This window comes from Mus caroli, chromosome 13, assembly GCF_900094665.2.
Source record: "Mus caroli chromosome 13, CAROLI_EIJ_v1.1, whole genome shotgun sequence".
NCBI lineage: Eukaryota > Metazoa > Chordata > Mammalia > Rodentia > Muridae > Mus > Mus caroli.
The window spans coordinates 20,720,260-20,733,249 of NC_034582.1; the positions used below are offsets into that span (position 1 = coordinate 20,720,260).

General features: G+C 45.3%; 1 protein-coding gene across 1 annotated transcript in view; it reads right to left on the minus strand.

Annotated features, from left to right (window-relative positions):
* Aldh5a1 (aldehyde dehydrogenase 5 family member A1) overlaps positions 1-12,990 on the minus strand; it is a 27,176-nt gene that overhangs the window by 4,343 nt on the left and 9,843 nt on the right. The window contains exons 2-7 of the mRNA XM_021180175.2: positions 12,688-12,771; positions 11,133-11,303; positions 9,351-9,467; positions 4,864-5,007; positions 3,687-3,830; positions 892-1,050 (exon numbers count right to left, since the gene is read on the minus strand). Coding sequence (XP_021035834.1) covers positions 892-1,050; positions 3,687-3,830; positions 4,864-5,007; positions 9,351-9,467; positions 11,133-11,303; positions 12,688-12,771 — 819 coding nt within the window. The remainder of the gene's footprint in view (positions 1-891; positions 1,051-3,686; positions 3,831-4,863; positions 5,008-9,350; positions 9,468-11,132; positions 11,304-12,687; positions 12,772-12,990) is intronic.

Sequence of the window (12,990 nt, forward strand, 5' to 3'; positions counted from 1 at the left end):
GCAGGTAATAGTGAGATGGGTCAGCAGGTAATAGTGAGATGGGTCAGCAGGTAATAGTGAGATGGGTCAGCAGGTAATAGTGAGATGAATCAGCAGGTAATAGTGAGATGGGTCAGCAGGTAATAGTGAGATGGGTCAGCAGGTAATAGTGAGATGAGTCAGCAGGTAATAGTGAGATGAATCAGCAGGTAATAGTGAGATGGGTCAGCAGGTACACACGCTTGCTGCCAATCCTGAGAACCTGAGTACCCATGTGTACAGACAGAAGGACTCTAGCGCTTGTCCTATGATCTCCGTACCGGTGCTGTGGCACACCTGTGCCCTCCCCTACCCCCTATACTCACACTCAGATCTCAGATACACTAAGTAAATAAACAGAATTTAAAACCGAGGCTAAAGCCAAACAAACACAAGTGTAATGGAGAAACCTCACCCTGCCAGTCCTCCAGCCTGGGATGGTCAATTAGCAATTTCTTTCTAAAAATAGCTTCCCTCTGCCACTCCTAACCTGCAAGGCTATGTGCATTTTCTGGTGCCTTTGTTAGAATTCTTCTGGAAGAACATCAGGAAAAAACCTATCGCCACTGGGAACAGAAGATACAGGAAGGCAGAAGACCTAAGGAACCCAGTCTTGAGTTCTCAGGCGGAGCTGGGAAGCGCATGTCCAGACACCACCACTCAATCATATGCATCCGTAGGAGTTCACTTTAAAAACAACAACAAAAAAAACAAAACAAAACAAACAAAAAAAAACAACCCACTTTTTTTCATTTTCCCATTATTTCCAAAACAGCCTTGGTGGGCACCTTACGAAAAATCCTTATATGTAATGAAGCCTTTGAGACTGATATGACAAGATTCCCTTAATGCAGATAATGAAAACCAGCTCACCTTTTCTACAGCTTTCTCATTAATTAACGGCCCTTGAGTCGTTCCTTCCTCAAATCCGTTACCTACACGCAGGCTTTTCTTCATGGCTTCCGCAAATTTCGTTACAAAGGAATCGTGGATACCCCGCTGTACCAAGAATCTGTTTGAGCAAACGCAAGTCTAGACAGAGGACAAAACAAACCCACAGTTAGTTTTCCAGAAGCGGCAGATGCAGGAGATGTAAGACAACCCTTCCCGAGGTGGCTCTCATCAGTCCGGCCTTCCGTGTTCTTTCCAGGTGGGCGTGGCCTCGGGGATGGAGGCACTGGGTGCTCACACCACTCCAGCTCTTCCCATAGCTACCGCACACCGAGAGCTCAGTGTCTGAGCCAGAATACATAGCTATGTGAAAAAAAAACCAAAGAACTACAAAACCAGAAATCCAATATGCTATTATAAAGCAGATGGGTTAGAAGAGCAAAGGCTGTAATGTTCCCGAGGAGAGAGATGCAGCGACATCAGAGAGCAGAGCCCGGGGGGGGGGGGGGGGGGGGGGGGGGGGGATATGAGGTCAGGTAAACTCACATCCTCCGTCCCAGTTCAAGAGCTTGGCTGGATCTGTAATTTCAAAAACGGATACAAGGCCTTTCTTTTGGGGCCAGAGAAATGGCTCAGCAGTTATTACTGCTCTTGAAGGGGACCTGAGTTTGGGTCCTAGAACCCATGTTCGCAACTGCCTATAACTCCAGGTTTACAGGATCCAATGCCCTTTTTTGGACACACATGGTCACACACTTATGCATGTAATTAAAAATAAAAATAAGGACTGGAAACAGAGTTCTGTGGTAGATTGCTTGCCTGGCATACATGGGCCATGGGTCCTATTTCCAATTCTGTCAAAAAAAAAAAAACCAAAAAAAACCCAAAATATAAAAAACCCCAAAACCATAAAATTAGGAAGGGGGTCTGGAAAGAAGGCTCCGAGGTTAAGAGTATTTGCAGGGAACCAGGTTCAGTTCTTGGCACTCGCATGGAAATTCCTAACAGTTTCGGGGGCTTAGATGTCCTCTTCTGGCCTCTGAGGGCATTGGACACACACTGTGTACATACATGCATGCAGGAAAATACACTTATAAAACAAAAAAATATTTTTTGAAAGCTTATAACTTTAAGACCGTCTTCTACGTCAGGTTAAATTATTGAGACTCTTGCTTATTTTATATCCAGTTAGAGTTCACATTTTAAAATGATAAAATATAACCATACTGTAGGAAATGTAGTTATCATTGATAATTTTTCTGTTTTCCTTGTAGAAATAAATATGTGTATAATTGCGACCTATGAGTTTTTAGTGGCTTGACAGAGTTCACAGTCGTAGTTTTGTAGTAGACCTCTACTGACATTTTGTGTTTGATTAAAAACAATTCTAATTCTGTAAACAAACAAACAACAAGTTATTGAGGTTTTATGAAAAGGTAAATCTGACTACCAAAAGTCAAAACAAAGAAGTAAAATAATATAGGATAGTTGCGTCCCCACCCCTCTTTCATGTCATGACCTTTGGAGGTTATTTCTCTAGGAAGCATTTAAGAAGTTCACTGGGCTGCACATGCAGCATCCCCTTCTAACTCCAGGAGGGATGAGGGTCCCCCACCAGTCTGTGCTACACAGCAAATTCAGGGCCAGGCTGGGCTACAAGGGAAGCTCCTGTCTTTAAAAACAATGCCAATGATTTTCTGTTTGCTGATTGTACTCTTAAGGCCCAGTTGTCTATGAATATGTCTTAAGCCTGGATGCCTGACAGTAAAGGAAATTTTGGACACCAATGAATGTCCTTAAGACATATAGGTCATAAGAATATGCCTTAAGCAATAGCAGTGGCTTGGACATCAGCAGGAAAAGAGGGTTTACAGGACCCTTGGCTCATAGCACCAAGTCACTCAGTCTTTTTGCTTTCAGCTCCTAGGTTTGTATCAGAAGTCTTGAAGGTGCTGCCAGATCTGACATCTAGGGTTTCTAGGCTAGCGTCAGCTCATCCAGTCCTCACAACCACTGCACACAGCTACCACTCAGTGCTCACGCTGCTCCATGCGCCCTGCTCTGTGTCAACTTTGGGGTTTTCCTGCCTTCTTTCCTATACCACGGGAGACCTCAGGCCTTAGCTGTTAAACATTGTGTTCAAACTGGGAAGGGAACACCATGACAAGATGATTCAAGAGGTGGGAGAAAGAAGTGAGGAAGGATTATTTGATTAGAAGACAAGGAGTTGGGGAAATGGTTCAGTGGGTAAAAAAAGATACTATATAACATTCAGACTTGCGTTCAAATCCTTGGTACCCTCATAACAAAGCCAGGTGTGGCTGCTCTTGCTTGTAGTCCCAGCACCAGTGGGAATGGGAAGCTAAGTGTATCACCAGGGCTTGCTGGCCTATCTAGATCCAGGTTCAGTGAGAGACCCTGTCTCAGGGGTATAAGGTAGAGAGTGATAGAGGATGCCAGCCATCCTCCTCTGGCTTCTGCATATACTGGAAAGAGGTCATGGGCCTACATGTCTGTACATTGAGACACATACACCAAACACATATACATAAAGACATTTGCAATTCTGGAAACGCTTTGAAGCAACAGACTAGCTCTTACTTCTCTTTGGACTATTCAAGCCTACCTCATGCCTGACAGAAAGTACTAGGTAAACACTTGCTACAAAATGACTGAGCAGATGAACAAAGGAACCAGTAAGAGAGTCAAGGCCTTGGTCTTTGTAAAACACATACACATCCCCTTACCCCAGCACTAAAACATTCTGCATGACTCACCTGCCCAGCATTCCTAAATTTAGACGCCATTGCCCCCGCGACGGCCTGGTCTACGTTGGCACTGTCAAAGACAATGAATGGGGCGAGGCCACCCAACTCCATGGAGACACGCTTCACAGAATTTGCTGCGTGATGTAGCAGGATCTGCAGGAGGCACAGTAGGAGGAAAATAATGTGAGCATCCAAATCAACGGCCAGGATGTTATTGTTTGCACAGAAAGTACCTTCCTCTGATGGCCCAGATGTCCAAAGAGTGGTCACCAGTTCTAGCTGAGTGGGGTACTCATTAGGGACTGGGGTCTAGCTCAGGAAGGATGTCATGGGGAAATGTGTTTGGAGGATGTATCTGGTCCTGGACCCTTTCTCTCTCTCTTTGTTTCCTGGCCACTAGAAGGTTAGCAGCTCTTTGCCACCAAGGCCTCCTGCCATGAGACTTCTGCCTCACTACAGGAAAGAAAACAAGGGAGCCAAGTGACCATGGACAGGAACGGAACCTCCTACACCAGGAGCCAAACGTCCTCAAAATGCCTCCTCCTTTAAGTTACTTTTCTCACGTATTTTACAACAACAGAAAACCAGCATAGAAGGCAGCTAAACCTTTGTTTTACAAAATTACCCAAGGATGAAAATTTAAGGTAGGCACAAAGTCACCTTGCTTTAGATATCATTTTGCATAAGAAAAAGGAAACATGAGAATATATTGTTTTAAATATATTTATATTTATTCTTTGAGAAGATCATACATGTATACAATGTATTCTGGAGAATACAGATTTTTATTTTGATAGATTTGATTTTAAAAAATGGCTAGGAAGGTAGTAGGGAAGTAGAAGTGATTATTTACAGAAGGGGAGGAAGGACAGTGACATTGCGGGCTGCCGCAATGGCAAAGACGAACAACGTTAACACTGACTTGAGTTTTAAACCATACCATCAATTCAACAATGACACGACAGGCCAGGCATGGTGGTATATTTCTTCAATCCCAGCACTTGAGAGACAAGTGGATCTCTCTGTGAGTTCAAGACCAGCCTGGTCTACATAGCAAGTTCCTGGCCAGCCAGGGCTATGTAGACCTTGTCTCCAATAAAATTAAACAAAACCATACGATAGTAATCTTACACCCTGTAAATAGAAAGCATTAGAATAACACCTGTTTGACTCTGACATTACATACCTTCCCCGTTGCTGTTGAGCCAGTAAAGGAAATTTTGGACACCAATGGATCGGTACACAGGACCTCTCCCACTTCCTTGGCCTTGTTTCTAGAGCAGGGAATAACGTTGTAGACACCTGGAGGGATTCCCGCCTGGTTTGCAAGCTTTAAAGAGAAACAGCAAACACACCATAATAAGGATTGAACTGAAAAAACAAAACAAAACAAACAGAACCAGAAGTAAACATGTTTAACCCAGAATGCAATGTAAAACATAAGTTGCCTTGAGCCACAGTAAAAACCATACTGAAGAGAACCCGACCTGGTGGTGCACGTCTATAACTCTAACTCTTGGGAGGTAAAGGCAGGAGGATCACAAACTCAAGGTCATCTTCGATTACATAGTGAGTTCAGGGCCAGCCTGGGCTATAGGACTCCCTATTTCCTCAAAATAATGTATTATGGGCCGGATAAACAGCTCAGTGCCTATTAACATGTATGGCTCTTTGAGAGAACCCGAGTTTAGTTCCCATCACCCATAGCTTAGCACCCTCCCACTCCAGGGTATCCTCTACTCTTTTCTGGTTTGAGAATAGTTCCCCCCTCCCATACACATATAACTGTAATTAAAAATTTTTAAATATGTTAACATCAGCACCAATAAAAAAACCTTCTTTTAGGTCCATATATATGTGCATGTATATGTATGACTATGTGTGTATATGTCTATTCACACGCACATATGTGCTAAAGATTAAAGCCACAGTCTCTCTCTGCTAAGCACACACTGTGACTGAACTACCCTCCTAGCCTCCTAAATAAATACATGGGTATAACTAAGTAGCAATGTGAGGTTCACCAAGCACAGTGTCTTAGGTAAGAGCTTTAGCGCCACCTCCTGTTCAGTCTGAGGCAAATCTCAAGCTTTTTGACTGACTGTAGACTCCAGCGTGGAGCGGGGAAAGGATGTCTAGAGAAAACTCACGAAGCTGCTCACTAGTGCCTGTGGGTCAGAGCTGAGGAAAGGGAGGCACAGACAGGAGGAACTCAACAGAGGCGAGGATCTGGGGAGGAGGGAAGCAGCCACTGACCCCAGCCACCTGACCTGGGGACCTGGGCCTTGCCAGGACAGGGTCTGGAGCAGGTCTGTTATGACTTTCTCATATTTCTGACCCAGATCTCTATTTATAGCCCTCATTGGCCTCAAACTGGTGGCAATCCTCCTGCCTCAACCTCCCCAGTACTGATATTATTGGAGTATTTAGTAAGGTTTTTTGTTTGTTTGTTTGTTTTTGTTAGCAAGGTTTTTAATCTCACTAATCTCTCACAAAAACAGTAAGTATGAAGCGAATGTCTTTGTGTGTTAATCAAAGTATTAAAACAAATCAAATCAGCAATGTGGTAGCAAATCCAAATATCAGGACATTATTTATGAGAAGACCAAGGGACCAAGTTTCTCCACAGACAGAAACTGCAAGTGGGTAGAGGCCTGCGGTATAAAACCTGCGTGAGGGAGCCCAGAGAACACCTCCGGACAGACTCAAGGGAAGCCCGAGGGTGCTCACGGGACCCCCGGGACACAAGCAGGCCACCTTGAAAAATGCATATGCAAACCTGTAAGTCAGAATAATTAGAGAGAATACAATAAAAAAAATTGAGAGTTTTTTTTTTTTTAATCAGAAATGACCACCAAGCTACAAGAACATGAGAAAGAAAAAATAACCCACAACACCTTTGTGTTGGCCGCTTTCTGTCAGGGTGCTACAGGCACAGGAAGTCGAGAGGGGTGGGTGCCAACGGGAGGCAGGCCTTCTGCTTGTTTGTTTAGTTTGCGACAGGCTCTTCCTGGGTAGCCAGGCTGACATTGATCCTTCTGCCTCCGCCACCCAAGCAAAGGCTTCAAGTGTAGTGGCTTAGCCCCTGGTCTTTAGATCACCAAAGGCTTGCTCCCTGTGATGACATTCATTGCTGATGTACAGGACAGCCTAGGAGACATGTGACTGAGCACAGGAGACACACGTCACCTGTGAGCTGGGGTCTGCAGACCCAATCAAAAGAGGGAACAGAGGAAGCCAGCTGAGAACTGCCATTCACTTGATTTTGCCTCCTGACTGCAAACCTAACTCAGCAGGTTATCTCAGGCTCCTGAGGACATGGCTTCTGGGCCATGATGAACTGCATCCCCTAAAGCTACAAGTCTCCTTCCATGCCTCTGTCAGACATCTGTCACAGCAACAAGAAAAGGAGTCCAGACCCCTCCAAAGGGCATCGTGGAGCCAAGTGTTTCCTCTTTCTTCTGCTTTGGGGCTGTGAGGTAGACAGTTATCTTTGCCACACTGTTCTTACTATGATGTACTGTTTTACCATAGGCACTGTTTGTACCATAGGCACAAAGGTGCAGGAATCATAGCCTGGAACCTCCAAAATCTATGGATAAATTAGACCTTTCCTCTTCATAAGCTATTAACTCAGGCATTTCATTATAGTGACAGGAAGCTGGCTAACACAAAGGTCCAAGAACAAAACAACCAGAAAGACATCAGCTAAGGACTAGAAGTGTGCAAACCACAGGTCCTTAAAGAACTAAGTCTGAACAAGGAGGGAGAGGATGGAGCAAGCATATATTGGTTGTGGCCTTGGGCATACACACCTGGAACTCTTTTCTTACTATCATTAGTAATTGTTTCCGTGGTGTTGGGGATTGAATCCGTGGCCTCGCACATACTAAGCAAGAACTCTCCCACTTGGCTATCTCTCCGGCTCTAGGTTTTACATGTTGTTTTGAGATACGTCTTCCTCATTGCGATCAAATCCCAACAAGAAGCAGTTTGAGGAAGGCAGGTTTATCTCGGCTACAGGTTGAGCAGAGATGCAGTCCATCAAGGCAGGAGGCTAGGATGCACGAGCTTGAGTAACACTGTCCACAGAAACAGAGAGGAGCAGACAGGAAGTGGGGCCACGCTAGAAAACCCCGAGGACCACATCCTGTGACACATTCCTCCTCCTCCAGAGAGCCCTACTTCCTAAAGGCCCCACAATTTCTAAAGTGGCTCCATCCGCTTGGGACCATAGATTCAAACACACGAACAAACAAGCCTGTTCCCATTCAAATAACCATAGTGCTACTCTAAGTTGCTTAGGCGGGCCTTGAACTTTGAGATCTATTGCCTCAGTCCCCTGAATAGCTGGGATATAAGGCTTGTTCTGGTGATACTTAGTTCTTATGTGAATTCAGGCTGGATGTAGAATCCCAGTGAAGACAGAAGATGGTTGGTTGACAAGAGCAAAGCATAAAAGTGACAGTAAAGACCACAGCCTGTGCTGAGCATGTTCTTCAGACAAAGAACAATCAATGCGTGAAGGAAGGGTAGGACATGTGGATCTCTGAATAGGACAGTGTGTCCTATGAATGTCACAGAGAGAAAACGGGGGCAGGAAGGCTACAAAGGCTAATGTGGTTATTTCACCGAGTGACTATTCTGGTTCACTACAGTCTTGTGTTCCAGGCTCTGGTGACCTGCAAGGTTTTCCAGTGTATGAAGCACTCCCTCTAAAAGTATGTTTCTGGCTTGTGACATGTAGGAAAAGTTAGGCTGAATGGCCCTTTGTGAAATGATATTTCCTGCACTTCAAAATAACCGCTATGCCAATGGGGTCCCTTTGAGGTGCATGCCCATCACTTCTTCACTGGCAATAGGCTGGCAAGGGGCTCAGTGGGTGAAGTGCCTGCTATGGAAACCTGGAGACCTGCGTCAGAGCCCTCATAAAGGCGGAAGGAGAGGACAGACTCCACCAAGTTATCCTGTCACCTCCGCAGGAGTGCTGTGGGACACATGTCCATCCCACTCAACGTGTGTATGCACACACAATAATTAATAAATGTTTAAAAATGCGTGAAGAAGCAAGTCATGTGAGCATGGCTGGGGAAGAATGTTCCAGAAGAAAACGTTTGCCCAATACCTGAGTTGAGGGTGTAAGGAGTGGCAGGGGCCAGAGTGGCTCAAACAGAAGAATGAGGCCTCTGAAGTGGAGACAAGTCAGAGGGTGCCGGAGTATGGGAGGTGGTATAGACCCTTGAAGGCTACTGCAGTAAACCTGTGTTTTACTGAGTGACACATGAAGCCATCTGAGAGTTTTCAGCAGGAAACTTAAAAGATCTGACTGAATAGAGATTGAACCAGCATCAGGCAGTGAATAAGAAACCTTGGGGCTGGAGGATGGCTCAGTGGTTCAGTGCACTTGGTGGGTGCTTTTCCTGGGCACCCACATGACACGGCTCACAACCACCTGGAAGGCCAGCTCCATCCATGCATCTATCTATGCATCTATCTATCCGTCTATCTATCTATCTATCTATCTATCTATCTATCTATCTATCTATCTATCTAGATATAGAATAGCTGCTGGTGGACTAAGAACACTGCAGGAAACACATGCAGAAAAGGAGATTCCTGCCCCTGAGAAGCACCCACCTGGGCACCTGATTGGTCCTGCACGGAGAAACTCACCTGAGCCAGGGCCAGGGCGGAATAGGGCGTGTCTTCAGCAGGTTTCACCACCACAGTGCAGCCAGCTGCCAAGGCGGCCCCCACTTTCCGGGTGATCATCGCACTGGGAAAATTCCACTGGAAGAACAGAGGAAGGATGTAAGCGTTGGGAGTGCCTCAGGATCCAAGACGAGGCAGGGCAGAGAGCCAGTCACCATTCCATTGCCCAACTGACTGGCAAACCTGTTTGCTTCTATACAGGTGAGCTCTCAGAACACCTGACTCTGGCCAGCGTGACGGAATCAGGAGGTCAAAGTTCACAGAAGCAGGCCACAGTACAAAACTATCTAGACCAATGTGTACTTTGAGGGCCATATCTTGCAGGATGCATAGTTTTTGTTACAACTATGCACCTCTGAGGTTGTCTCATGAACACAGGCTTGTAAATGAACCCCATGTGTACTAATAAAACTTTATTTATAAACACATGACCTGAGGCTCTTAAGTCAAACAGGTCAGTATGTGACTTTGAAAATGGCTGCTGGGCTGGTGAGATGGCTCGGTGGGTAAGAGCACCCGACTGCTCTTCCGAAGGTCCAGAGTTCAAATCCCAGCAACCACATGGTGGCTCACAACCATCCATAACGAGATCTGGCGCCCTCTTCTGGAGTGTCTGAAGACAGCTACAGTGTACTTACATATAATAAATAAATAAATCTTTAAAAAAAAAAACGAAAATGGCTGCTTTACTTACTTGTATATACATATTTATAGGGAATAGATATCTACAAATCTAATTTCATTTATTTATATGTGTGTGTTTAAGGATATATGGAGTTACTGTGAGCCATCTGATATGGGTGGAGACCAAACTTCTTGGATCCTTTGGAAAAGCAGCCAGTGCTGTTAACTACTGAGCCATCTCTCTAGCCCCACTGTAAATTTTACGTTAACAAAATTCATATTGTGCATATAGTGCATATTGTGTCTCATTTATTGTCCTAAGCTCTTTGCAATTCCAATGAACTAAGTCCTTATAATATCCCAATGAGCTCATTGTTATTATTATCCCTACTTACATATTTGGGGAAACTGAGACATCACAGGTAAATAACTTGCCCAAGATCACATGACCAACAACAGCGAGCTTCAGGGCAGGTTTCATCAATCTAGGTAGCAAAGAGGACTCTATCTGTAACTGTGCTGATCAGGGAAGGCCAGCAGCCTTGAAAACAGCTGGCAGACCCTGGAGAGAAGTTGGCACCAAGCTCCTCCAGGAAAGGCTGCTGAGAAGAACCTGGTGCCCACCAGTGTACTGCAAACCCATCTGGGCAGAGACAGCATCTTAATTCATTGCCCTTGGACCTCCAGAACCTGGCCCTGTGCCTACCTTCAGAGGCACAAATGTTTTGCTATGGATGATAATCACAAAATAAACATAATTCTTTAATAATGGTACAAATTTAAAAAAGTAAATGCCCCCTTTGAAGTCGATTAAAGATGACGACATTTCAAAGGTGTTTTCAGAGGAGCTAGGCGACCCCAGGATGGAGACTCCACACCAGGTCGGAAAGTCTCTGCAGGTCACCCTGTTTTTGAAGGCATCAGAAAACATGTGTCTCTTCTTATGTCCCTACACCTGACCCTGTCACAAAGAATGTGGAAACACAAGTCTACATCCAGGAAAGGAATCAGGAAACCAAGGGCAGGTGACAAAGCTGACAGGATAGACACACCTGTTCACCAGGAAAAAGAGATTGCTTTCTGCTCCCACCCCAGGATCGTGCTGAACTTGCTACATACCGGTGTGATGATGGCCGCCACACCAACGGGCTGCTTGAGGACTAGCCCTCGCTTATCTTTGGCAGAGGTATAGATGATGTCTCCATAAATACGGCGAGCTTCCTCTGAGAACCACTCCAGGAAAAGGGCTGAATACAGAATTTCTCCCTGGGCCTCTTTCAGTGGCTTTCCCTAAATCAAATCAGAACAGGTAATGTTCATCAAAAGTGCAGTCTGCGGTCCTAAGTTTCTCAAAGCTGCAAGAAGAAGAGAGAAAGCTTCCCACCACAGAGCTCAGAGGTTGCTGAAAAATGGCTAACTTTGGTGCAAGTCTTAGGGGGTTGGAATGATGGAGGTAAGATAAACCATCAGCTTAGGGGCAGACACAGAGCCTACAGAGTCTAAGGCTTCCCAAATATTAACTCACAGTGTGAAGTCTCTTATTCTGTGAATGAACTAATGGCACAGTTCACAAATTTCAAAATAATGAGAAAATAAAAAACAGAGTAACAGAAGAAAATAACTTGGGCCGAGGTTAACTGCACAAGATCGAGCCAGTCAAAGTTCTAGCACCAGGGATCATGAGCCCATGGGGAGCAGAGGAGAGGTAAGCAGTCCATGGCTGCTGGCGGAGGGGCGTGACTTTGATATGAACGGGTGGCCATTGCAGGTTGCCCATGCCATAGTGTGTGGCCTCACACCCTCGACTAGCACTAGCTGAACTAAGGTCATTAAAAGGAAGAGGACATGGAGTGAGGAGGGGGCATGCTGAAAGGGTCCAAGGTGAGTTGGTTGGCCTCGGGGGAGAAGGAGACTGATGGAAGAAATATAGATTGCATACATGTATGAAATCCCCCACAAATAAATAAGAAATATTATATTTAAAAAAAGGAAAAAGCTGCCTCAGTGGTTAAGAGCACTGGCAACTCTTCCAGAGGGTGTGGATTTGATTTCCGGCACCCACAGAGTGGCTCACAACCATCTGTAACTCCAGTTCAACACCCTATTCTGGTTTCCACTGGCATTTGTACTCACATACATACATACATAAATACACATGAATAAATAATAATATAAATATTTTTAAAACTAGAATGATTTTAAAGATCATTAGCTCTAAACGAAGCTATTACCCAAATCTTTGTTCTCGTTATTTTACGAGTGTCGTCTGTGTGTCTGTGCGTGCGTATGCGTGCAGGAGCCCACAGATGTCAGAGGCATTGGGTTCCCCAGAGCTGGAGATATAGGTAGTTGTGACTTTCCTGATGTGAGTTTGGGGAACTGAACTTGGGTTCTCTGCAAGAGTAGTGCATGGTCTCAACTGTTGAGCCATCTCTCCAGCCCCCAGCTCCCCAACCAATCTACTTTTTACAAATTTGCATCAAATATACTAGAGCACAGAAATTTTGTTTTAGCAAATGTGTTTTCTGAGCACCATAATGACTTAGTCCCTCATCAAAGGACCACATGTTAAGCTGCAGGACAGCAGTCAAGGGAAGCCAGGCGCATTCCCATGCTCTGGTCCAACCACTCCAGGACCCTTCCTCCCAGCAGCAAGCCAGGATCTTCAACTTACACTCTCGGCTGTTATGATCTTGGCAAGGTCGTCCTTATTTTGTATCATTAAGTCGTACCATTTACGGAGTAATGAACTCCTCTCCTGGAAAAGAAATGAGGCAGAGTAAGGGAAGCAGAAACCGGCCTGAGTAGGGCCACAGGCCTCATCCGGCCGGAACAGCACCGGTGTAGCTAGAGTGCAGGGTCGGCTGACACCCGCCAGCTACCCACGACCCCCGCCACAGGATTTTGAGACTGCTGGTGAGTGGAACACAGCTTCTGCTCCAATCTTTAAACAGTGACAACGACAACAACTAACCCC